Source organism: Ceratotherium simum, chromosome 24, assembly GCF_057802395.1.
Source record: "Ceratotherium simum simum isolate JZ-2026a chromosome 24, ASM5780239v1, whole genome shotgun sequence".
In the NCBI taxonomy this organism is placed as follows: Eukaryota; Metazoa; Chordata; class Mammalia; order Perissodactyla; family Rhinocerotidae; genus Ceratotherium; species Ceratotherium simum.
The window spans coordinates 2930203-2956148 of record NC_141923.1 but is presented as its reverse complement, the minus strand read 5'-3'; the positions used below and the strand labels follow the sequence as shown (position 1 = coordinate 2956148).

At 53.2% G+C, this 25946-nt stretch overlaps 1 protein-coding gene across 1 annotated transcript; it reads right to left on the bottom strand.

Moving 5' to 3' along the window:
• Window positions 1–19149: 19149 nt before the first annotated feature.
• On the bottom strand, window positions 19150–25112 carry ATP5MJ (ATP synthase membrane subunit j). Its single transcript, XM_004434303.3, has 4 exons — window positions 25013–25112; window positions 20792–20915; window positions 20022–20045; window positions 19150–19328 (listed from the first exon to the last, which is right to left on the bottom strand). Exons 2-4 carry the CDS (start codon window positions 20913–20915, stop codon window positions 19294–19296), a joined length of 183 nt encoding a protein of 60 aa, XP_004434360.1. The 5' UTR covers window positions 25013–25112; the 3' UTR covers window positions 19150–19293.
• Window positions 25113–25946: the final 834 nt, after the last annotated feature.

The window sequence follows — 25946 nt, the reverse complement described above, 5'->3', positions numbered from 1 at the left end:
GGCACGCCCAGCACCGGGCTGGGTGCCTGCTGGGACCCCCTCCCCTCACGCTACCTGGGTACCTCCTGGGCCCCTAGCACTGGGATGGACACAGACGGAGCCACCAAGGCCTTCTGAGATGGACCCAGTGGTGGGTCATGGGGGTGGCTGGCCAAGGCCCTACGAGGCAGAAGCAGGCTGCGCGGTCCCTCCAGCGATGGCCCTGTGGAAGCACAGGGGAGCTGGCCTTGGAACCCGTGGACAGGGAAGAAGCCAGGTCCCCAGCAGCCTTCCCAATCAGGAGAGCCTGAGCACGTCACTCTGCCCCTGAGCCTCCATCTGTGGGCACAGCTGCCTTCCCAGGCTGCTGTGAGGCTGGGAGGAGCCACACACGCAGCACTCAGTGGGCTTGCCCCCATCCAGCTGGAGATGTGGGGCCTCCCTCATCTCTGCCCACCCCTCCATCCAGACAGGCTGACCCCCTCCTGAGCTGCCTCTGACTTCTAACCTTTCCCAGGCAGGTTCAATTGAAGGCCTGGGCAGTGAGAGTGGGGGGGCTCATGAATACCCCCGAAGCACTAGCACTTGCTGTGCCCACCCCTAGACCATCGTCACACCTTCCCCACCCCACTGTCGGAGAGGGACCTGGGCTCTCCTCCCTCGGCCCTGGGCTTGAGGCTGCAGCCCAGCACTGGGGCAGGACAGGCCGACTCCTGGGTTCTGCCCCATGTGGCTGGAAGGCACTGAGTGCAGTCCGGAGGCTGGCCTTCCATTCTGCCCATCCCTTCACTGGGCGGTCAAGGTCCCCTGGAGCCTCTGTTTCCCCATCAGCCAAATGGAAATCCCAGCTCCCACCTGCCTCCTGAGTGTAAACTGTAGCGTGCTGTGAGGGCAGGAAGGGCTGCTGCACCTGCAGGAAGCAGGGCTCCCCTCTGACACAGCAGCAGAAGCACTGGCAGCTCTTGCTGGGCTGGCCCCTGCCACATTTCCCTCCTGCCCTCGGGTCCCCATGGAGTTGGTCACCTTCCGGCCACACTCAGCTGATGTTGAAGGTGAGTCAGGTGTGAAGATGACCCGAGTGCGGTGAATCACAGGAGCAGGAGGAAGAAGTGGGTTATTACCAGAACTGTCCCTCTGAGAGGCTGAGAGAGCAAGCATGTGCCATCCCAGCCAGAGTGACCTCACCGGCAGGAGCAGGAGGTCCCTGCCCAAGCTCCCCGAGACCCAGCCCTGTGCTCCACGTCCCTCTGTCCACTCGCTGGGCGCCAGCTCTGTGCCCGCAGCCTGTACTGGGCCCTGTGCTGAAAGAACCGGAGGCCAAGCCTCCAGGCCATTGAGAACAGTGAGCAGGGAGCTGGAGGGCTAAGCCCCCATGGGCAGGAGGTGGGGGCTCACCTAGAGCCACCCTCACAAAGGCCTCAACTGTAAGCCTTTAGCACCTGTTTCAGTGAGGTTACAGGTGAGAGTTTGGGGGTGAATGAGAGATTCCACCATGAAATGTAACCTTTCAGGGGTATCACAGTGTGTAATTCTGGTTTGGCATTTTAAAATTTTACCCAAATTCTCATACAATGGAAGTGACTCTGGTCTCTGAGGCCCTTTGGGAAAATCACTTTGAAGGTCTAAGCTCCCAGGGCCGGGACAGCAAGCAAGGCTCCCAGGGCAGAGCGGGGCAGGGGAGCAGACCCTAGGTAGAGGGGACAAGGTAGTAGGGCCCCAGATAGAGCAGAGGAGGGTAGCAGGGCCCCAGGTAGAGCAGGGGAGGGTAGTGGGGCCTCAGGTAGAGCAGGGGAGGGTAGCAGGGCCCCAGGTAGAGCAGGAGAGGGTAGTGGGGCCTCAGGTAGAGCAGGGGAGGGTAGTGGGGCCTCAGGTAGAGCAGGGGAGGGTAGCGGGGCCCCAGGTAGAGCAGGGGAGGGTAGCGGGGCCCCAGGTAGAGCAGGGGAGGGTAGTGGGGCCTCAGGTAGAGCAGGGGAGGGTAGCGGGGCCCCAGGTAGAGCAGGGGAGGGTAGCGGGGCCCCAGGTAGAGCAGGGGAGCGTAGCGGGGCCTCAGGTAGAGCAGGGGAGGGGAGCGGGGCCTCAGGTAGAGCAGGGGAGGGGAGCGGGGCCTCAGGTAGAGCAGGGGAGGGGAGCGGGGCCCCAGGTAGAGCAGGGGAGGGGAGCGGGGCCCCAGGTAGAGCAGGGGAGGGTAGTGGGGCCTCAGGTAGAGCAGGGGAGGGTAGCGGGGCCCCAGGTAGAGCAGGGGAGGGTAGCGGGGCCCCAGGTAGAGCAGGGGAGGGTAGCGGGGCCTCAGGGAGAGGAGGGGAGGGGAGGGGGGCCGCAGGGAGAGCAGGGGGGGGGAGGGGGGCCCCAGGTAGAGCAGGGAGGGTAGCGGGGCCTCAGGTAGAGCAGGGGAGGGTAGCGGGGCCCCAGGTAGAGCAGGGGAGGGTAGCGGGGCCCCAGGTAGAGCAGGGGAGGGTAGTGGGGCCTCAGGTAGAGCAGGGGAGGGTAGCGGGGCCCCAGGTAGAGCAGGGGAGGGTAGCGGGGCCCCAGGTAGAGCAGGGGAGGGTAGCGGGGCCTCAGGTAGAGCAGGGGAGGGTAGCGGGGCCTCAGGTAGAGCAGGGGAGGGGAGCGGGGCCCCAGGTAGAGCGGGGCAGGGAAGCAGGGCCCCTGGGCGGCCCTGGAGGAGGAGCCTCCAGCCTCGCGCAGTGCCCTCGGGCTCTTAGAGTGAGTACCTCCTTCGATCTTGTTCCCGGGTGCCTCACTTGCCTCACCCTGATCTTTTCTATGTCTTGGGGCTGGGCAGGGGTCAGGAGTGTGGCTCGGTGGGGTGCAGGCCGGCAAGGGCTGCCTGAGGGCCCCACCAAGGGCAGCTCCAGAAGCAGGGTCTGTCTGTCCTTCCTGGCAGGAGGGGGCCCCAAACAGCCTCCGCCTGCCTGCCCGGGGCAAAGAGGCAGAGACGTGGGGATGGACACGGACCAAGGGCCCCGGCAGAGCCGCCAGTCAAAGGGCGGCGCAATGGGAGCTGAGGACCCGGCGGCTTCCCCGAGGCCCCTGCGGCCGTGGTTGGAACAGCAGTGCCCATCATCGTCATCATCACCCTCAGGTGGTCAGGCTGCCGGTGGGGATGTCTGGACACCGAGCTGCCAGAGCTCAGCAAGCCCCTCCACAAGGAGATCTTATTGAAGCCCACCCCGGCCGGGCTGGGGGATTATTTCTTTATTGTTTTTAAAGTGCCTTGTTGGGGCTGGCCAAGAGGCGCAAGTGGTTAAGTGCGCAGGCTCCGCTGCGGCAGCCCAGGGTTCGCCGGTTCGGATCCCGGGGGTGCACCGATGCACAGCTTGTCAGGCCATGCTGTGGCGGCGTCCCATATAAAGTAGAGGAAGACGGGCACAGATGTTAGCCCAGGGCCAGTCTTCCTCAGCAAAAAAAAAAAAAAAAAAAGAGGAGGATTGGCAGATGTTAGCTCAGGGCGGATCTTCCTCACACAAAAAAAATAATAATAAAGTGCCTTGTTATTTTCTGATTACCCAGCGATACATGCTCAAGATAAAGACCTTTAAGCACTGAGTGGGAGGTGTTATTAGCTTGGTTCACAGTGGAAGTGACGCACCCCATGGCAATTCATCTGAATCAGCAGCAGGAAGACGAAAATCATTTAGTCAACGTCCCTCAGGACACAGGTGGGCAGGGCTGCTGGCAGACAGACCGGGTCTGCACCTGGGCCCCTCCCAACCTAAAGCTGACCCCAAACGCAGGTATTTTGTGCACAAGCCTGGTGGGGCAGGGGAGGGGAGGGGCTAAGAGCAGATGCTGGCACAGTCCCCAGGCTGCTGGTGGCGGCGGCCCACAGCGCTGCTGTGGATCTTGCTTCTCCAACTGCTTCCTGCTGCCGGGTCTGCGGGAGGGGGTGGGACGGGCCTGGGCTGCTCTGATACCCTGGTGCTTCCCAGGGTTGGGGGGATCCCCGAGAGCTGGTGGGTGGGAGGTGACCCCCTTCCTCTGCATGAAAGCACCTGAAGGCCTGTTCTGGGCTGGCGTACACAAGGCTACTCTGGGGAGCACTGGAGCCGGAGTCCTGTGGAGGAACTCTGTGCTGTGACTGTTCCTGTGGCCCCAGTTTTTGGGCCGAGCCCTCCCCCCGCCCCAGACCGTGGTGTCCTGAGGAACACAGTTCACCTAAGTGGACATTATGACCCCATTTCACAGGTGAGGAAACTGAGGCTCGGGGAACGAAGTTCACATGTCCAAAGTCATACATGACTAGGTGGCTGAATTTGATTTGAACCTGGTGTTCTCTGACAACAGAAGCCCCTCTTCTCTCCAGTTCATCTTACCGCCTTGCAGGCAACAGGGTCAGACAGGCAGGGGTCAGCAGCTGGGAGGTCGGAGGTGACCAGAGGGTCGGCAGCCTGACCCAGGGCTGAGGCTGTCCCTTCCCATCCTACTTTGGGGTGAGTGGCACTAGTTGGTGCTGAGAGCTGGAACTCTGTCTTCAGACCTCCCAGATCTGAGTCTTGGTTCTGCAGAATACTAGCTGTGTACCCTTGGACAGTTTACTTACCCTCTCTGAGCCTCAGTTCCTCACCTGGAAAGTGGGGATGATGGCCATCCCACCTCATGAGCTGTTGTGAGGATTAACTGAGGGAACGTGGTCTGTGAATGCTGGCCGTGGTCATGGAAGCAGGGTGGAGGAGGGGGAAGAACGGCCACCTTGCAGTGAGGCCCACCTGGCCTGGCTCGTGGAGGCCGCCACTTCCTGGCCAGGGTCCCGAGGAAGTACGGAGCTCGGTGCTTGGCACAGAGCAGCACCTCACTGGGTGGTGATGGGGGCCCCATTGCCTTTCTTTTCTTTCTGTTCCCACACTCACCAAGTCTGCCCACAAGTCGTGCCTCCCCCCGGCCAGTCAGAGGGAATCTCAGGTGCCCAGTGTCCTCGATGACTCCAGGGAGCGTCTGGCTCACAGTGGGCTCAGCCCGTGAATGCTGGGCTCTTGTGACCTAGCCTAGCTCCTGCACTTTCTTTTCCTGGTCAGGCCTCAGCCAGGACCCATGCCCGGGCCTAAGACCCACCGTCTGCCAGTGGACTGGTCCTGGGCTCCCACTGCCCGTTGCCTGCTCCCCTCCTGCTTGCCTAGGCAGCTTCCTCCTCTGCCCCCTCTAGAGCCATTTGGAGCCTTTCCCCCCCTCCCCACTCCCCGCCCACACTCCGCTCTCCAGGCCCTGACCCTATGGACACAATGGCGCTGCCCATCTTTGAGGAACGGGGCTCCCCGAGCCCTGGTCACAAGGCAGCAGGTGTGAACTCCTGGGAGGCTAACCCGGGAACTTGTTTTTCCTGGTGGCCTCTTGCGGACTGCATTCCACTGGGCCTGACACACACATTTCTCCCAGGCCCTGATGTGATCCTTCCTGTGAAAGCGGCCAGATCTAGGGACCCCCGAGCCCCTGGGGTGAGCTGGGAATCTGGGTTCGTGTATGGATGCTGCGCCCCTGAGGTCTGGCAAACGTGCCCCAGGGATGTTGGATCGTGGGCACACTTGGCTGGCTCCAAGATTCCTGGGGTTTGGGCCAGGAGGAGGGATTGGGAAAAGTGAATCAAAATGGGGCTGGGTGCTGAAGAGGGGGACCAAGCGCGGAACTCTGGTGGGCGCTGTAGTCAGCACCGGTGCCTACAGGGGGCAGTTAGCAGGGTCTCAGGTTTGGAGCCCCTTACAGGGATGTGCGGGTGCTTGAAAAGACTGTCCAAGTCACGAGCTTTCCGTCAATTCATTAGATCTGGGTACCAGTTTCCTGGCCTCCTTTAGTTTTAATGTTTGGCTAATTAACTTTGGTCTGGCAGATTTTCTCCTTTGAAGAAAACATTCATGGGTGTTGGGCAGGAAACACACCACTGCTGGATTTTGCGGCATCTCCAAACATTTAGGAGACACTTGTTGAAGCTGGGCTGGGAGCCCAGCTTCAGTGCAGTGTCCTGCGGGGCTGGGAGCCTCTCCAGGTCAGGCCTGCCTTGGAATCCTCTGACAGAGAGTTCAGCCCAAGGCTGGCATAGAGGAGGTGGCCTCGCATGCTTGTTGAGTGAATATGACCTGGATGGGGGACATCCTTGAATTGAGGTGCTGAGACGGCGAGAAGAGCTAGGACAGGAGGGTGGGGCTGCATTGGGCTCTTAGGGCGTAATTCTCCCCACACCCTTGCAAGAAGGGTGCAATTTAAAATTTTGTTTATTTGAAATCATATAGTAATTCTTGAACACAGTCTCATTAAAATTAAAGCCTTACCAATAAAATCCAAGTCCATGTTGATCAATCCCCCTTAATCTTGCCCCCATTCCTGGTGTGTTCACTGTTTTGTTTTGATGTATATTTTGCCAGACTTTCTCCATGCATGACTTACATACAAGCATGTGCCTATATAAAAACATACTTTGAGATTTGTGCCTGTGTGTGTTTTCAAACTCAAATGGTGTCACTCTATATGTATCATCCTATAAATGGGTTTTCCCCTGGAGCAAACTACATCTTGGAGATCCTGCCCCGTCAGTAGGTAGAGATGTACCTTATGATCTGCAACTGCCGTGGAGTACCCGAGGCTGCAGAGAATGGCCATGACAGGAATTCTCATGCTCATTTTACGGATGAGGAAGTTGAGGCTCAGAGACGGGGAGTGACTTGCCCAGGGTTGCCACCCACCCGTGTGAGGGTCAGGGTCTGGTGGGGACTGAAAGAGGGGCAGGCACCAGGGTGGGTGTGAGGCACGAAGAAAGGACTGGCCGATGAGGGGGACCAAGGCCAGAGCCCTGACGCCAGAGGGAGGAAATTGGGGCCTCTGGGAACCTCAGTGATTCCGGCTGTAATTCAGGCTGAGCGCCCCACTGGACGCTGAGGAATGATGTAGGCACTGTCCAGCCACAGGCTCTCCCTCCTTCAGGCCCCTGACTCCCCTGAGCCTCTGTGGCCTGGGTGCTCGGGGCTGGGAGATAACCGAGGGGGTTCTGACCTCCAGGACATACAACCTGTGCCCCCTTCCATGTCAGGTGGGCCCAGGTGCAGGGCCAGGTCCTGCTGCCCACATCCCCTACGGGGGAGCATCAGCTCTCACCACAGCTGGTATCTCACCACGATACCAGCTCTGGGTGGCCTCCGCCAGGTGCTCATCCCCAGGTCTTGGTTCTAGGTGAGGCACATGCTGAAGAGGCCAGGCCACCTGGGCGGGCCGAGAGTGTGACTTGCATTGCTTCCCGTGAAGGCCCAGCTGGCCAAGGCGCTAATTAGGGCAGGCTCCCCGAGGAGGAGGAAGAACTCAGGGAAGTGGCCTCCAGCCTCCTTACGCTGCTTCCTCCTGACTCACTGCTGGCCCTCTTGCCTGCAGGAAGTCACCAAACCTCCTCAAACTTAGGGGCACCTGCCAGGTCATGGGCCTTGCCCCATCCTCCCCAGACGGGCCTGCCTCAGCTGACCCACCTTGCAGGCATTTGGCTGAAAGAGGCCAGGCAGGGCGATCCCAAGGGGTGGGGGAGGGCGGAGGGGGGCGGGGAGACACTCAGGGTGTGGCCCGGGTGTGTCCACTGTGCCAGCACCCCGCACAGCATCCTTGGCCTGGTTTCCCCAGGGCTGCACCCACCTGACCACCTTGTACCCGTCTCCTCAGAGGCCACCAGCTTATTCACAAGGCCACTTGTGCCCAGCGGCTAAAGGGCACCACAGCCAACAGGTTCTGTACCCCCTCTCCTGTCACAAAGGGTCCCAGGGAGGAGACGTCCTACCCCACAGGGCCTTGGGCTTGGGCTGCAGGTCCCACACACCCCAGGCCCTCCTGCTCTGCTGGCCTTGTGGCCTAGACAGGCTACCTCTGGTCCTCCGGGCTTCTTAACTTGTGCAACAGAGACCCTCAGGTCTACCTCGTGCGGCTGCTACCTGCATCAGACGGAACCCTGTGCTCAAAAGAATAGGGTGGTGCTGGCTGCAGGCTGCAGCATGGGGGGTGCAGCAGCGCCCCTGCTTTCTGAGTCTGCATCCCTGTCCACGCAGCCCCGGTCCCATCAAATCTCATGGGGCTCACGTGTGGAGTTCTCAGCCCGGCTGCAGAGCAGAATCTCTTGGGAGATTTAAAAAAACTTTCATTTTGTGTCAAACACTGTTCCTATTTTACACGTTCCACTTTCTACAGGAGGGGACAAGCTTTATGGCGCCCCGTGTCCCCACATCTGTGACCAGCCCACGTCCATCTTGGTTATTTACACTCTGCCTACTACTTCCCTTCCTCCTATTGTTGGAATCAACCCAAGGAGGTTTTTTTTTAAGTACAAGTGCCAGACTCTCACCTCCAGGAATTTAATTGAGTCATCCACGCCAGGGCCCAGAAAGAGGGTATTTCCGCCATGCTCCGGGAGATGTGGAGGTGCAGCTGGGGTGTCCAAAGAGCAGGGAGACCTGGGGCGTTGCCTGCTGAGGGCCTGGGAGACACGGTGAGACCCCAGAGCCTGTGGGACAGACTCCGAGGGGTACACACCACCTTCACACCAGACAAGGAGAGAAACCACACGTGGAGGTAGATCCCACCCCACGCCCACCTGGGGGTCTGAGAGGGAGAGGCCGACTCCCTCACAGCTGCGTGAAGGGGGGGCTGACAGCCCTGTCGATTCCGCGCTCTGGGGAAAGCAAAGACCCATGTGGGATAAACCCACCCAGGAGAGTGGTTAGCTGGTCAACCGCAAGGCTGCACGTTCCCAGGGGTTTGAGCCAGCCGGTTCCTATCAAAGGGAGCCTGACGCTGGCAGAGCTGGTGACAAAGGATGCTTTGTTCACCCGTTAACATAAACACTTCCCCTGGATATTTACTCCCAGGACTTGAATGTAATATGGGGTGTAAGTTACTCTTTAACAGGCGACTTGATTAAGGCCACCAAGCTCTCCTGAACTAATTTCCTGGAAGAAAGGCGTTCCCACCACCAGCCTAGGTGTTTATTAACTAGCCCCCTTGGCAGCCAAGAAGAAGCTGGGCATGGCCGTCATCTCTGAGAACCCAAGCGTCCTGGGGGGCTGCCCTTAGCCTTCCCTGAAGAACGAGCAGCGAGTTGACTAGTGAGTCCTCGGCTGTCTGCACAGGGAAACTCGAGGCTTAGTGGAGTTGTTTTCCTCTGTGAGGTGAGAAACCTGTCCGTTCAGTCCCCACTTTGAGAGAACTCGGTCCATGCTTTGAGAGAACACCTGTCTCTCAAAGAACACGAGCCCAGTCGACCTGGGCTCCGTGGGGAAGTGGGCATCTGGATGGCTAGGCCGGCCCCTGATACCACCCAGTGCACACCCACAGCAACGGCCACCAGAATGCGGGCTTTGGGTCAGGGTCTTTGGGTTGACATACTGTGGTGTGTCGACCTTTAAAGGTTAAATAAAACTTCACGAACTTGGGGACTTTACAAATCAAAATTGAACAAACCCAGATGGGGATTTCAATGATGGAGTCAGAGATGATGATCAGGGCTGCCGTGAAGGAAAACCAGCTCCCATAGCCCTGCTGGTCACACTGATTGGACCGTGGGTGGACACCTGACCCGAAGGCAGCTCATGTCCAGGCTGGCCGTGACCTACAGCCTGGTGCAAAAACACGAGCTGGGCCAGTCAGATGACCCCCTCAGGTGTTTGGACCAGGAATAGAGGAGGACAGCTGCCCATGGAGGAGGGTAATCTGGCAAAATGTCACGTGGGAGCCACGAGGGCCCTGCACAGCATCATGACGTTGTTGTCAGCACCAAGACCAGGAGGGAGGAGAGGAGGGGGCACCAGGGCCAGGTACCAGGGAGAAGAAATGCTGCAGGGGAGAGGCCAGAGGACCTGCAGGGATGCAGAGGGCCTCCATCTCCCAGACCCAGTTCTGGGTTCCAGGAGGCCCAGGGCCCCCAGTGCCGTCCTTGGGTTCCCCCGGGATCTTCTGTCCTGCCTGGGTTGATGTGAGTGGACAAGCCAAGTGAAAACATCTTAGGACGGTCTGTGGATATTGGAGTCCGCTCGCCTTCCAGCCTGCCTCGGTTTACAGGAAGTCGGGAAACGAGGAGCAGCAGTGGAGCTGGGGGCCCTCACTTGCACAAGATGAGGATGGCTCTGTGCAATGAGTCTAGCACTGGTCAAATGTCCACCTTCTGGTAAACATAGCTCAACATGCATTGGCTCACAGGCTGGGATGCTGGGACCTGGCTGTTGGTTGGGTGGGCAGGTGGGGAGAAGCCTGGTTCCTAAAGAAAATGGCCCACTTGTGCATGGGGACAGCTCAGGTGGTAACGGCATGCGGGTGTCTGGTCAGCAGTGATACCAGCTACATCTTTATTAATACATATATCTAATCACAGACTGGTGACTGGAAGAGAGTTGGTCTCCTGGAGAGAGGGGATAGCACCAGGCAGGAAGGCAGTGCCTCTGATGCCTAGCTCAGGGCTCAATTCAAGGCTGGAAGTCAGGGAACAAGCCCAACCCACCAGCTGGACACATGGAGCTGGAGGGGAGATGACACTGGGCCCAAGGCCTCTCCCCAGGGATGCCAGAAATTGAGCTGAGGGCAACAAGATGAACTTCGACCCCCAGGCACCGGTGGGGGCGAGGCTTCTTGATCGCTTCCAGCCTTAATCAGGGGCTGGCCACCGGGCAGGCAGGGGAAGGGAAGGGAGGCAAGCATTCAGATCCGTAGCCCTGCTCCGCGGCCTGCGATTTCTCATGACATCTGGGAGCTGGGCTGGAGGGGGCTTCTCTTTGAAGAATCGTGCCATGTATTAGGACAACCTGTTGTGCCCACATCTGACCGCTTTGCAGAAGGCTTTGTTCCAGGCTTCCTTTAAAGGCAGGCTTCTCCAGGTCAGTGGGTCTTGAACTTGAGTGTGATCAGTCTCCTGGAGGGCTCCTTAAAGCCAAAGTTGCTGGGCCCCACCGCAGCGTCTGATGCAGCAGGTTCGGGGTGGGGGCTGAGAGTTTGGATTCTGACAGCTTCCCAGGTGCTGCTGCTACTGCTGCGGCTCCAGGGCCCCACTTGGAGAATTGCTGCTGTGGCTGAAGGCTATCTCAGGATTTGATTTGCACACATTCACCGGGTCTGCAGCGCTTTCAGAAGGGAACTGCAGCCTTGCCAAGCACAGCGAACCACCTCTCTCCCCAGCCACTGGCTTTCTGGTGCTTGGGCTCCAGGGAAAGGACCTGCGGTGTGAGGGACAGCCCCTTGCTGCCTTCTGTAGGTGGGTGTGGGGATCTCTAGGCAGTGCCCTTGGCTCAGGGCAGAGCTGCCCGGTGGAAAATGGTCTCTGCAGGGATGGGGGATCCAGGGACTGGGGGACCCTGCCTCGGTTGATGACATTGCAGAGGTTCCATGACTGGTGGCACCTCGGCACACAGGGTGGACTTCAGAGCCACTCAGCCTCCCTGGGTGGGTGCACGGGAGGCCACAGGGCTGGTTTCACTGGAAAAGCCACTCAGTTTTGAGGACAGAGAGGAGATGCAAACACAAGGCTCCTTTCTGACCCTTTTCAAAAGAGAGAAAGCCTGTACTTCAATAGCAGTGTCTGCATGGAGTCCCACCATTGTTCACAGAAGCCAGAGCAGGAGCTCCTCTGCGCTCCTCGCTGTCCCCACAGTAGACTCTTTGTGGGGCGGGGGAGGCGGCGGGCCTCCCGCCAGTCTCCCGGATACTTCAGGACACTGGCAGGTCCGTTGTGATGTTCCCAAGACACAGGTTTGGGATATCAAGTCACCTGAAGGAGGTGACACCAGGGCAGGGGAGAGTGCAGCAGTGATGTGGCATCCCCTGCGCTTCCTGGCACACTCATTTGAAAGGTTTTCAGAGTCTTAGGATGGGTTGTCAGATGCTAACGTCCAGGTGGGGATTCAGGTGCGGTGGCTGATTGGGGAAGTGCCCCCAGGGGAGACAGGGAGGGTGCAGGGGAGCAGGCTTCTAAATGCGGTGGAAGCAGAAGCAGCCAATCCAGGGGACATTTCGGTCCAAGTCCCAAGGGGGGAGTGGCAGCCTGTCCCCAGCACATGCCTCGGACAGTCAGTGGTCACCTGCCCCCGGAACATGCCTTGGGCAGTGGTCCCTGGCCCCCAGCATGTGCCTCGGGACAGTCAGTGGTCACTGGCCGCGCAGGGGGACATGAACTCCCAGCTCACCTGGCTCCTCTCTGGGCCAGTCCTTGGAAGCAATATCACTGGGGCTGCCACCGGGGGAGGCCAGCAAAGCTGAGAAGGCGCTCAGGGGCTGTGAGTGGATCCCAGGGGTCTGGGCAAGCAGCACCAGCGTCCACCCCATCTAGGTCCTCCCCAGACCCCTCAAGCTGGGAAGGGACACGTCCTTGAAATTCTGTCATCTACCCAGGAAGATGTGTAACGATTAAAAGAGCTTAGTGACACCAGAAGGGCTCGTGCACAACATGTGGTGAGAGTGGGAGGTGTGGATTTTGTCTCAGGGCCTCCCGGGCTGGCCCTGGGCCCCCATGAGAGGGTGGGCAGAGGAGGAGCTGTTGGACAAGGGATGGGTGCTCAGGAAGAGCAGGGGAATGCCAGGCTTTCGCCGTAGGGAGAAGAGATTTAGGAGTGATACCTGGTGATGCATAAAGCAGCATCCCCAAAGAGTGTTCCAAGGAGAACGGGCCTCAAGGTCACATACCTTTGGGTCACACTGGGTTAAACGTTTTTTCCTCCTGCAGGACTTAGAGCCTTAACATGAGCTTGTGCACTCTGTCTCTCCAACAGAGGGCACAACTCTCAGAGCCACTTCCCCACGGGACCCCTCAGCACGCATGGTAAAAGTAATGTTCCCCTAAACACACCTTGGGAGATCCTGATGCAGAACCCCCATTCTCTCACTTCCTTGTCATTAATAATAGAGTAATTGTCAATATAATCACCAAAGATATCTCTTATTCTATTTTACCAAGAATTAGGAAACTTTTTAAACTAGCATCCCTATTCAATTAAATTCACTAAAAAATGTGAGTGCCTACTATAAATGTGTGGTCCTCTGTTAGATATCAGGCGTAAAAAGATGAATTAGTGTCCTTTACATGAATCTGCAATTTATGATCTATCATCCTGCACTTGCCTCACAGCTCAGTTTCTTTTTGGATCATGGAATTTAGGTTCATTACGGATCCATGAGCTACAGAATCATAGAGCTGAGAGAGATTCTGGAGGTCATTCAATCCAACTCCTTCACTTCAGAGACGGGGAAGCTGAGGTCCAGAGAAGTTAAGGAGTTTGCTTGAGGTCACATGAGGAATAAATAGTGGTGCCAGTTGGAACCTGGATCCAACTTGTCGAAATGATCTCAGGTACGGGGGACACAAGCTGTACAGGAGTAAGGCATCTGCAGAAATCTGCTTTTCACATCAACTGCTGCAAATACATGCTGTGCTTTCAGTGGGCAGAATTCCCGATGCGAAGTACGGCAGGTGCACGGCAGACGGGAAGAGCTCATTAAAACGTGTGTTGAGTGAAGGAAGCTGCAATTTATGAGGCTGTTTCTTTAAATATGTCTGTAACTTAAAAAGCATTTTGTCACATACTTTGCCAGTTGAAAAAACTGCCACAAGATCAAATTCTTAGTAAAACTATCCCCCAAAACTGCTACTAATAGAAAAAACCTTTTTTAAAAATATATTATTTATTTATTTATTTAGGTGAGGAAGATTGTCCCTGAGCTAACATCTGTGCCAATCTTCCTCTATTTTTTGTATGTGGGATGGTGCCACAGCTTCATGAGCGGTGTGTAGGTCCACACCCAGATCTGAATCCATAAACTCCGGGCTGCCGAAGCAGAGCATGTGAACCCAACCACTATGCCACTGGGCCAGCCCCGAAAAAACCTTTTTACGTGGTATAAAACTACCCAAAATACCTTGTGCCATATTTGATGTTTACTGGAATTTTAAGAATTTCAGAATTCTACTTTTACCATTCCTAATTTCCACCAGTTCTCCATTCCAACCCCAACATCATGACCTACTGTATAGTTTTTAAGGAGGCAGGAACAGCATCTTCTACTTCCACTCAGTGCCCACTGCCCCTGGCACAGCGTGCGCCCCACTAGGTGTCCAGGAAGTGTGGCTAAGGAGACTTGACCCTTCTCCCCCCACTCCCCCATGGTGCCCGGCGGTGGTGGGTGCTGGGAGCCGCGCCAGAGAGGCAGGCTGCCGCCTACCACATGAAGGTGTGTTGGTGTCAGGCCGGTGCTGGTGGGGTTTGGTGAACTGTCCTGGGAGCCTGGCACTGCTCAGGATTATGGAAATGGCAGGCACTGAATAACTCTCTCCCCGAAACACTCTTTTGCTGTGTAGCGAAATCTACTTCCTCTGTGCACTGGAGCAAGATTTGCCTTGTTGGATGTGGGGTCTGGTGGCTGCCGCCCACTATCCATGCCGCGGGCATGTGGAGCCACCAGCGCACTGAGTCTGGCTCAGGAGAGTGACACAACGCCATGGCCGTGGCTCCTCCCTGCAGCCATGAGCTCTTTAAACCTTTGGCTTCTCTTCTGATGGTTTCTCGGACACTCAACAACCAAATGTTCAATGTAACTATTTGAATTTGTTTCCTTTAAAATAACACGTAAATTCAATTTTTTTTTTCAGCCAAACAGCATTCATCTGACACAGGGCACTGGAAGTTTTTCAAATTGCAATACTCTACCTTTTCATTATAGAGAATATCTTTTTTTTTTTTTTTTTTTTGGTGAGGAAGATTGGCCTTGAGCTAACATCTGTGCCAATCTTCCTCTATTTTGTATGTAGGACACCTCCACAGCATGGCTTGATCAGCAGCGTGTAGGTAAGGTCTGCACTGGGATCCGAACCTGTGAATCCCAGGCCACCAAAGTGGAGCATGCGAACCTAACCACTAGACCACCGGGCTGGCTCCTTAGGGAGTATCTTTCTTGAACATAAAGATGGCAGGAAAAGACCAAATAAATGTTATTTGAAAAAAAGAAAGCAGACCAAGCTGACAGCATAGAAACATTGATAATCATGAACATTTCAGTTCATAAGTTGTTGCTCCTAAGTAAAACGTGTGTTTTCTGACGTTTTTCATCTGGTCTTCGGCAGTTGTTAACTCAGGCCTACATTAAATCACTCTTCAAGAGGGAAGCCAACGTGAAAGTTGGCTCTTCAGTCACTTTAGTAACAGCATTAGGGGACAGTGTTCTTGCAGAGTAGTAACGAGATAGCCATTGCTTGACACACGGACAGAGTGTGCAGAGACGCTGCGTACTTCAATTCGTGGGGCTGCACAGTGGCCGCTCCTCAAATAGGGGTTATGATACCGACAAAGGTTTCCATCGAATGGCTTTTGTTTTTCAAAAAATGTTTATTGGGAGAAGTTAAAACATGTATAAAGGCAGAGAGAAGAGTGTGATGATCCCCATGCGTCCACCACCAAGGTCAACACATCATGGCCAATCCTGCTTCATCTACACCCTCCCTCCCCAAGCTAACTGGATCATTTACTATCTCCTGATGTATTTTAAAGTAAATCCTAGGGCTGGCCCTGTGGCTTAGCGGTTAAGTGAGCATGCTCTGCTACTGGTGGCCCGGGGTTTGGATCCCGGGCGTGCACCAACACACCGCTTCTCCGGCCATGCTGAGGCCGCGTCCCACATACAGCAACCAGAAGGATGTGCAACTATGACATACAACTATCTACTGGGGCTTTGGGGGGATAAAAAAAAAAGGAGGAGGATTGGCAATAGATGTTAGCTCAGAGCCGGTCTTCCTCAGCAAAAAGAGGAGGTTTACCACGAATGTTAGCTCAGGGCTGATCTTCCCCACAAAAAAATAAATAAATAAATAAATAAAATAAAGTAGGGCCTGCCCCGTTGCGTAGCGTTTAAGTGCACGTGCTCCGCTGCTGGCGGCCCGGGTTCGGATCCCGGGCGCCCACCGACGCACCGCTTCTCTGGCCATGCTGAGGCCACGTCCCACATACAGCAACTAGAAGGATGTGCAGCTATGACATACAACTATCTACTGGGGCTTTGGGGAAAAAAAATAAAATAAAATTATTAAAAAAAAATAAATGAATAAAATAAAGTAAATCCTAGATATCATCTCACTCCTACATACTTGCATCTGCATCTCTAAAACCAAAGGCATTTTCTTCAGTAACCACAATGCCAATATTGTGGTAATTAACAAATTAACCTAATAAAATGAACAACAACTTTGCTATCAATTAACATCCAGTCCATGTTCAAATTTCCCTAAATGTACCAGAAATGACTTTTTGGAATGGTTTGTCTGAATAAAGATCTAAGTCAGAGTCAGCTGTTGAGCAGGTGCTGACTGCTGACGCCAGGTCTGACCTACGCATCGCCCACCTGGTGGCACCTGTACAGCACAGATGTCCCCTGCTGCAGGTGCTGTTAGCGCTGTTGTTATTTGTTCACAAGTCTGTTCTCTAGACTCTAAACTCTGGGAGGAAAGGGACTGTGTGCTAACACCTCCATAGCTTAACGCGTGGGCCCTGCACAGGTGAAGACGCTACTGCAAGCCAGACCGCAGAACAGCAAGACCGGGTCCCGATTCTGAAGCAGACAATCAGATCATGAACCCTGGCTCTACCAGTTAACCAGCTTGTTCAGTAACCTGCTAGTTATCCTCTAATGTAAGCTCACTGTCCTGTCTGGGCCTCCACATCTTCGCCTGTGAAGTGGGTAACAGCAGGAGCTCACAGGGTGTTGTGTGGGTTCAGTAAGAGCAAGGCAGATGGACTGGGCCTGGCACTTCGGGGCTCAACTCCACTGAGGGCATGGGAACCACACCCTCTAGGGTCTCCGACTGGGGCGCACACACCCCTGGGGTATGCAGTGACAGGAAGAAACACGGCGACTCCTCCCAGGGTCTCCCTTGAGGCTGAGAGCACATTGTTTCAAGTTACATCTTCAGATGCCGACCGTGTTCTCTTCCCTTCGCCTTTTGGCTACTCCACGGTACTCTTTGAAAAGCACTGCACTGAGCAAGGATGGGGTGAATGTGTGGACTTTAGGACAGAAGCCTCCTTGGAGTTCCTCCTGGAAACTGCTGTTCCCTGCTGTGGGCGAGGCCGCGGGGCCTGCTTCTGCAGCATGCCTTTCATCCTGCCTGCTAACGCTCCTTTGAACAGGGGTCCCCTCTGTCCCCCGGTGCCCAGCACGGTTCCAGGCAGTCACCACCTCACCTGCACGTGACGATCGTCTGGAAGCACGCACTGGCTCCACCTACAGGCCACCTCAGGCCACGACCTGCTTGCCCCCAAGAGCCGCGAGGAACTAGAATGTGCGAATAGCGAGTGGGCTCTGGCCTAGCGACGAAAGCCTGCTTTACACCCTGAAACACACCACCTCCACTTAGGATTTTAGGGACAAGAAACCATTTTTAAGCCATGGCTGGTCCCTGACAAAATTTCCTGGGGGGTGGGGGGTCTGCCTTTGTGTATCACTCACTATCCAGACTGCCCCCTGCAGCAGGTGCCCATCCAGACTGCTCTACCTTTCAGAGGACACGCTCCATCTTGTGTAAGTTCCCCTCATCCCGCTCTGCACAAGGTGTGATATGAGCAACCGGTCCATGAGGGGCGACAAGCATCTTTTACAAATTATTTACCCAGATGATCCTAACTGAAGGAACCCATAGGTAGTAAGCGGATGTGTTCCTGGGGCCGGCACACCAGCCCCTCTATCCCCTTCAGGGGCTAGTTCCCTCAGTCCTCACCTTCTCTTTCTGGATGACAGCTCAGACTCCCAGAGTCCAAGTCCCAGCCCCAGCACTGGCGAGGTGACCTGTGGCCCACCACTGTCTCTTGGCTTCAGTTTCCGCCTCTGGAAAATGGAACTGTAGCTCCACCTCGTCTGTTCTCAGGACTGAGTGTGATGAGTAGCGCAGCACAGAGCTGGCACCTGGGGCGCCCGACAGGCACGTGGGTGAACGCTGATGTAATGGACCTAAGGACCCTGGTGTGCCATTCTTTGGATCAGCGGTTTTCAAAGTGTGGTCCCTGAACATCAGCACACCCCGGCAACTTGTGAGAAATACAAGTTCTCAGGCTCCTTCCCAGATGGAATCAGAAACACCCGGCCCACTCACCCTGAAAACAGCCCTCCAGGAGATTCTAACGGACGCGCAAGCATGAGAAGAGATGGCCCAGAGGAATCATTTTTAAGATAGGGTCTTGCTGAACCACAGCGCTGAGTCATCCTCAGGAGGCAGAACAGAACAAATGCTTAGAGAAAACGTGATTCCTGTGTCAGAACAGAGCCCTTCCCATCCTCCGGCTCCAATGCTGACTGCCACCGGGGCTGTAGAATGCTTTCATGCCAATTCCTCGTTCAGCCAACCGGGAGGTGGTGAGTGAGGCTGATGAGGCAAGTTTTATCCCCATTTTACAAGAAACCAAGGCTCTGAGACCCCACAATGGGCAGTCATTTGTTGGGCACTGACCATGGGCCAGACTCGACACTACATGTTGGAGACACACAAAAACAGGGATGGCCTCTGGTCTTGAAAGGAGAGAGACCAGGATCTGGGCTGTCATTTCTATTCCACAGCCAGACCCCCACTAACCTGCAGAGTACCAGATTTCAAACTGGACTCATTCCCAGCCCACGCTTACTGCCTTAGAATCCTTTTTTTAAATGCACGTCTAGGGGTTTTGGTAATTGCTTTATATGGAGAAAAACATTATGCAGTATTCATTTGATATTAGCCAAACTAGCAGAACTATCAGTTAAGTTTTTATACTATGTACTTTGTCTTAAAAGTGACCTCCTGATAAAGGCTTCTCCCAGAGCTCATTTCACCCGGCATGTGATCGACTGCTGCCTTATTTCTGAAGCATTTCACAGTCTAAGTAATGCTTTTCCAGACCTTCTCTTACTGATCTTCACAGTAACTCTAAGCTAGAACTAAACAGCAGCATCTCCATTTTCCAAACGAGCAAACGGAGGCTGAGAGGTCACAAGAGTAAGCAGCAGGATCACCTGTTTAACAAATGTTTATTGAACATCAGCAGTGTGAGTGCCTAGATCTGATCCCCAACTCCTACGACAATCGAGATATTTATTCTTCGGTTCCTCAGGTTTCCTAAGGATGGACACCTCAGTGAGACTCGGTTGCACCTGCTGCGCCACAGCGATCCACTCAGGGCACGACGGGCACACAGGGAGCGAGAGGAACCCCAGAGCAGGCAGCGGTGCATCTTACAGGTACATTTATTCACTCCACAAAGGAAATAGCATTTCTACAAGTGTACAGCCATGTCCCACATTCCCATCTAACACAGTTTGTTGAAACAGACAGACTGACATTCCATCTGATGTGCACTCCAGGAAAGCTGGTTAATGATGACTATGCGCAGGCGCAGGACTCGAAGCTTTTGAAAGAGAAGCACAATACAGAGACAATTTAGGAAGGAAGGAAGAAGGAGAATGTAGTTTTTTATGTAACTATTAACAAGTCAGAAAGTGCACAAGACACTCTCCAATACTATGAAGAAGTTTAGAGAGTTACTCCTATATGGAACACCCAGTGTGTTGATGGGTTTGTCTATCAAAATGTGCACGCACCAGCCCTCCTGCAGGGGCAGAGAGGAAGAAGCAGGTGAGTGTCTTGAGGCCTTGAGCAGCCCTGGGTTTCAGTAGGCCTCAAATAACTACCGTCTCACTGTCATTTGGGACACGGTGAAGAAATGTTCGGCAGTAGGGCCTAAGTTTACGTGGTGCTTTCTCTCAAAACACAGTTTACAGGGCAGCACCCTTGCACAGCTAACTTGTGCTTCCTCATCGGTGGCATCAGCTACCTCTGATTTTTCCATTACTCCAGGTAGTTTTACTTGGCCCAAGGGGGTGAGCAATGGTTTTTAACATTCAGACTATAGGAAAGAGAACTTCAGAATTCTTGTTTCTAGCAGGCATAGTAAACATCATGTTCTGAAGGATTCCCACTGCATCTTATACATTTATTGAACCCCGTGTCGGCTTCAATTCAGAACACGGATACACCTTGTCCTGGAAAGGAATGATGGTGGTTTTCCTTCCCCACCCATTTTAAGAAGCAAAAATCTTACCTTTCAAAGCTTTACTTCTTTTATCTAAAATAAAAGAAAAGAAAAATTAGTCATATCAATGCTTTACAAAAATGCCTTTTGTCAATTCCCTGTTGAAATCAACATTTGGCTGAAAGGTTGACAGGTCAGGTGAAGCTGTTACAGGAAGCTCTTGGAAAATAGGAGTTACTATAGCGTCTCATAGCCAAGAAGTGATACAATTTACCCAAACTGTCCTATGAACAGTAAACCGCCCTTCAGAATCTGCAGGGCTCTTACATCCTACCATATCCCAAACTCCAGTCTCAGTTCAAAGCTTTCTCCTTTCTTCCTCTTTGTAACCAATCGCTTGTCAATACACGACTGGGCCTCATCTCTGCCCCACTAAGGGCCAAATGATTACCTTGCCCTGACTTTTAGGAGGCAAATATTTCAAACATCCAGAACAGTGGAAAAGGTACAAGAAAACACCATTATACCATGACACTCCTAATTATTTTAGCCTGCATCTCTTAAAACTAAGGACATCTCCTATGCATTCAGAATACCACTGTCACACCTAAGAAAATTCACAATTCCCTGATATCAAGGTCTTGTTCAAATTTACCCAATAGTCCCCAAATGTCTCATAGCTGGCATGTACTCCCCACATTTTAACAAAGGACCACTGAGGGTTCTGATGTTCACTCCACTTAAGAAGCATAGTTCCTTTACAATATGAATTGTGATTCCTTTTGAAAATCATTTTCTTCCTGACCTCTAATGGCTCAAACATAATTATAGAAACTTACCAGCACTCCTGATTTTATAAACGATGAAGCCCATCAACCCCATTCCTGCCCAAATCTCCTGGTAAACTTGGGTATAGTAGGGCTTCATGGGGACCCAAACATTTTTAATAAGGCTTTGAAGCATCTGAAAAGGAATACAGTGATAAATATTAACACGACTATTGTCTTAAACCTAACTGGTAAGAGATCTTCATTTATTCATGAAGTTCAACCCTATTTCCCACAACTACCCCCACAACTGCTCTTATGCCAGACCTGCTCCCCGGAAGCCATTCCTACATCCGCATGGAAGCTGCTGCTCTCAGTAGCTCTTCAAGCTCCACTCACCCCTCAACGCCCTGACCGTGGCCACCTCTGTGCTCAGTCACCTCACTCCTCAAGCCCCAGAGCTCTCCCAGCCGGTGCCGTCCTGCACTGTCTTCAAATGTTCCCCCTCTCTGATGGCTGACCTCCACTAACACTATGCCCAAAATCACACACCACTTTTTTAACTTTTAAATTGAAAAACTGGTACGTCTGCATCGTCATATTAAGAACTGTTGGCATTCAAAGCTGAAATAGAGCATGGTCAAGGCAAGGTGATTTCCTTGTGGGACTAACACCCAGGCTTGGGCACACGCTGATCAGCTGTATCTCAGTCCTTTTTATTTTGTAATTTCAGCTTTACTGAGGTATAACTGACATACAAAATTGTAAGATATTTAAATGTCCATTGTGGTGGTGACTTGATATATGCATACATTGTGAAAGTATTTCCCCCATCTAGTTAATTAACACATCCATCACCTCACATCTTATTTTTTTTTTTTTTGGTGAGCACTTTAAATTCTATTCTCTTAGCAACTTTCAATGATACAATACAGAGTTTATAACAATAGTCACAATGTTTTACATGTATCTCAGTCTTGAAGTCCATTGCTAAATACAAAGTAGATAGCATAAGGCGACATGGTCACTTCATAAGAGCTGCAATTACGACAAATTATTTAATAAGTAAAAATATTTAACTAATTACTGGATTTGATTGGGAAAAGCCATCAAATTCTGAACTGACACAGCTCACTTTTATGTGCAGGTCTCAAAGTAATGCTTTTGATTACATTTATAATTTACTGCAGACTCTAAAATTAGATGCCCTCATTTTCATTTTAATAAGCTTTGTAACACCTGAAGTAGTCTATTAAACTACAGTCATTCAAATCACTGTCAGGAATAACTAGATCTAAGTACTTTCCATTTTACTTGAAAATGCTACTTTGGCTTCAATTGTAAGGCTGCCTCATGCCCTCCCCAGCAGAGCCTCATCTATTGTTCTTTTCACACTGCTACTTGGGCTACACAAAATTTTACTTCCGTTCAGTTTCTCTGGTCTCCCATTACTGAACCCTGGCTCGCGGATCACTATTCATTCAGCAAAGGTGAACCGTGCGTGTACTAGGTGCTGAGCGTTGTTTCAGGAGCTAGGATATCTGGGAGAAAAGTGTCCTCGTCAGAGGCAGCTTATGTGCCAAGACCCTGAGGTCAGAATGAGCTCGGAGAGCGGGGAAGAATGGGAAGAAGGCCACTGTGGCTGCCCAGACTCAAATCCTGGCCCTGCCATTTTCCAGCTAACGTTAACTGCCTCAGTTCTCCCTTCTATGAAACAGGGATAAAAACAGTACCCACCTCAAAGGGCTGTTAAGAAGATGAGGTGAGTTCCTCTGCATCAAGTATGCACAGGGTCTGCTGTCCTACATCGACTGCTGGGTATAGAAAACACCATGGCTGGACCACGGGAGGGAAGGTAGGCCAGCTCATTTAGGGCCTGGAGGCCACAATAAAAAGTTCAGCTTTTATTCTAAGAATGTCATGCAAATTTAACAGCTTCATGAAGTGCTTTGCATTCTTATTTCCTGCACTACTCCCCAACCCCTAGAAGGTGGGTTGGGTACTTGGAGGAAGTTGCCTGAGATCACACAGCTGGATTTGAGTCACCCAGGCCCCTGCTCCAAGGCCTGGCTTCCAGCTCTTCTCAGGAGAGAACTTACTCAGGCTGAGGCACAGTCCTGAAGGCTAGCAAGCCCCCCGAGTGTGACCCTGAAGGATGCAGCTGTGTCCTCCTCCTGGAACCTCTTGTAGACACGTCTGCCCTCACACTTCCTGTCCTCAGACTATCCCAGGATGCTCTGCCAGGGCACAAGGTTCCAAAAAACCAACATGCCTGCCTTGAGAAGGTGCCTGAGAGGACCAAACAGGACCCAGAGGAGGCCTGTGGAAGCCCCAGATGGGAAAAGTTCAGAGGCACTGAGTGCCTCCTCCCCTCCCTGCACCCAGCAATGTCTGGGGAGGAAGGTGGTCCAGACGACCAACGGGGTTGGAAGCCTGATTTGGGGAATCAGAATTGGCCACCCCAAAATGTGTCTTTTTGGCTCGATTATTCTTAAGAACAGAAGACCCTGAAAGAAACTTTGACCTCCTCCCTCAACTGCCTAAAAGATTTAAAATAGAAGGGCCTGTTCCAGGAAGGAGCTAATACCACAAGATCACTGTAATATAATGTAAAATGTACCTCTCAGGTCACATCGTCTATAGTTGGCCCCTTTGCATTCCCCTCTCCATGTAAATTGCCTTCCTCCCCCCTGAAGTCCCAAAACACTACCCCAACACCCTCCTTTGTCTTTAGCTAAAAATGGTATTTAAGGCGGTGACCTCAGCCATTCTGGCGCGTTGCTCAGTTTTCCTGGGTTTCTCCCATGTATACACATTATAAAGTTTTCTTCGATTTTCTCCTGTTATTCTGTCTCATGTCAATTTAATTTGTAGATCGGCCAGAAGGACCTAGATGGGTAGAGGAATTCTCTTCCTCCCCTACACTGGGAATCCTGGGTTCCAACACCAGCTCTGCCTGTTCTGCCCTTAACCATGGGCAAGTCTCGAAGCTGTCGTTTCAGAGGTTTCCCTTTCTGTGAAACAAGGGTGCCTCCACCTGCCTCACGGGGCTCTCCATGGGATTCAAGGAGGAAACATAAAGGACCCAGCCTGGTGCCTGAGGTGGAGTAAGAAGTCAGTAAATGATCACATCAACAGCAGAAAGAACGCTACAAATACCCAGCTGATGGCCATAGTACTGACCTACTGGGATTCTAAGAGGGAGGATCTAAGAAGATGCCCTCACTCAGTGAGGCCAGGTATGGGCATCAGAGCAAGGCCAGAGGAAGATCTAGAGGGAAAAGAGCAGAGTCAACAGGGAGGGTGCAGAGAAGCTAACAAGGGGCTCAAGACACTTCAGTTATCTTGATATTTTGCTCAGGGCGCCAGCGCCCCACCTGTTTCCTCACCTAAAAGGATCCTGGACTGCTACACAGTGTCCTGAAGATACTTACCCTTTTTCCCTCGACTTTCCTTTGCGCCAAGGTTGCCATATTTGGCTGGACAAGTGACATGTTCCCAATATTTAGTAAATTCCCCCTACTTCTTCCACCTGAGTTCCCTCTGTCCAGCCACATTTCCCAGCTCTCTGTGTGGGGTTTATAGCCCCCGTTCCTTCAAAGGCCCATCCTATCAAAGGTCAAATGGGTGCCCACCGTTTCCGTGTAAGTCTGCAAAGGTTTTGGCACAATACATTAACAGCAAACTATTACCTGCCCTTACACTGGATATAGGGAACGTTCCAGTAGGGGATTCGCAAGCGTAGCTCCATAAAAGCGCAGTCATGCCCTCTGATCCCGTTTCCCCTCTTCCAAGGCCTTGCCATATGCACAGCATAACTTGGAGAACAAGCGTGTTGCAAGGGAACTTGAGGTACAAAGCACATCAAGTACTAAGCGTGGGGGGAGAATTCTTGGTTTGGACTCTGGCTCCATCAGTAACTGGCCGCGAAACCTCGGTCAGGAGGCTGAGCCTCACAGCCAAAGCAGCCCCTCATCAGAGAACAATGGTGCAGGAGCGTTGAGATGCGCTAACGCAAAGCAGAAAGGGTAACGCAGCCTAGGCGTGACTTCCCACTGACAGCTGATCCCTGGACCGCCTCCCTTCACAGTTCGGGGACGCGGCAGAAAGACACGCGGGGGAGGGGTCGGACCCAAGGTCAGTGGGGAGCACTGAAGGGCCGGGGAGGCTCCCGCCCGCTCCCCTCGCGGGGGCCAAGCTCGCCCCCGGCCCCCGCCGCCTGCTGCCCCAGCCCCCAGCGTCCCGGCTGCCCCGCGCTGCGCAGCTGGCCCTGGCCCGGGCCCTCGCACTCACCTCGGCGCACGACTGCCGGCTCACGCCACCCCAGTCCGCACGGCCAACTACTCGGGAAGGTCACCGAATGCGCAGGCGCCGCGCAGGGCCTGCCGGGAAGGCGGAAGGAGCGGCGGCGCCCCAAGACCAGTGCGCCTCCCGGACCACGCTTGCGCACCACAGCGCCCCTAGCGGCCTCCCCGGTGATGGCCGTGTGGAGGCCGGCCGGCGAGGCGAGGCGGGCGGAGTGCTGGGGGAGGGGGCGTGGGGGTGTGAGTCATAATACCGGAACTAATCGTCCGGATTTGTCCGGGACGCGGGAGTTTCAGCGTTGAAACCTGAAGGTCCTGGACAAAGCGGACGAGTTGGTCAACCTGAAAAAGGGACCGTCTTTACTTGCCATGTTACAGACTGAGAAGTCGAGTCTCCCGTCTCTGTGGTTTTCTTGCCGTTTCTCTTTGATTTAACTTTTCGCTCTGCATATTTTTATCCATCTATTCTATGCATAGTAATTCTACTCAATAGACAATATAAAGACTTCCATAGGAGCTCCAGACACTGGACCTAAGACACAGACTTTAAAAATAACCATGCTTACTATGTGCAAGGAAATAAAAAATAAGACTCATTTCAGCAGAAAACTGGAAATTGTAAAAAAACGAAACAAAAAACCACTTAGCCGATTTGAAAAACAGCTAAATAGAAATTGGATGGGTTTAGCAGCAGATTAGACAGTTGAAGAATAACTGAATTGGAAGATAGGTTAGAAGAAGCACAGAGAGACAAAAGAGATGAGAGAGAGGATACAGCAAGAAAGTCCATCATATGTGTAACTGGAGGCTTAGAAGGAAATGAGAGAGAGATGGGGCAGAAATATTAGAAGAGATAATGGCTGACTGAGAATTTTCCAAAAGTGATGGAAAAAAATCACACCAAAGTTTCAAAAAGCCTTATA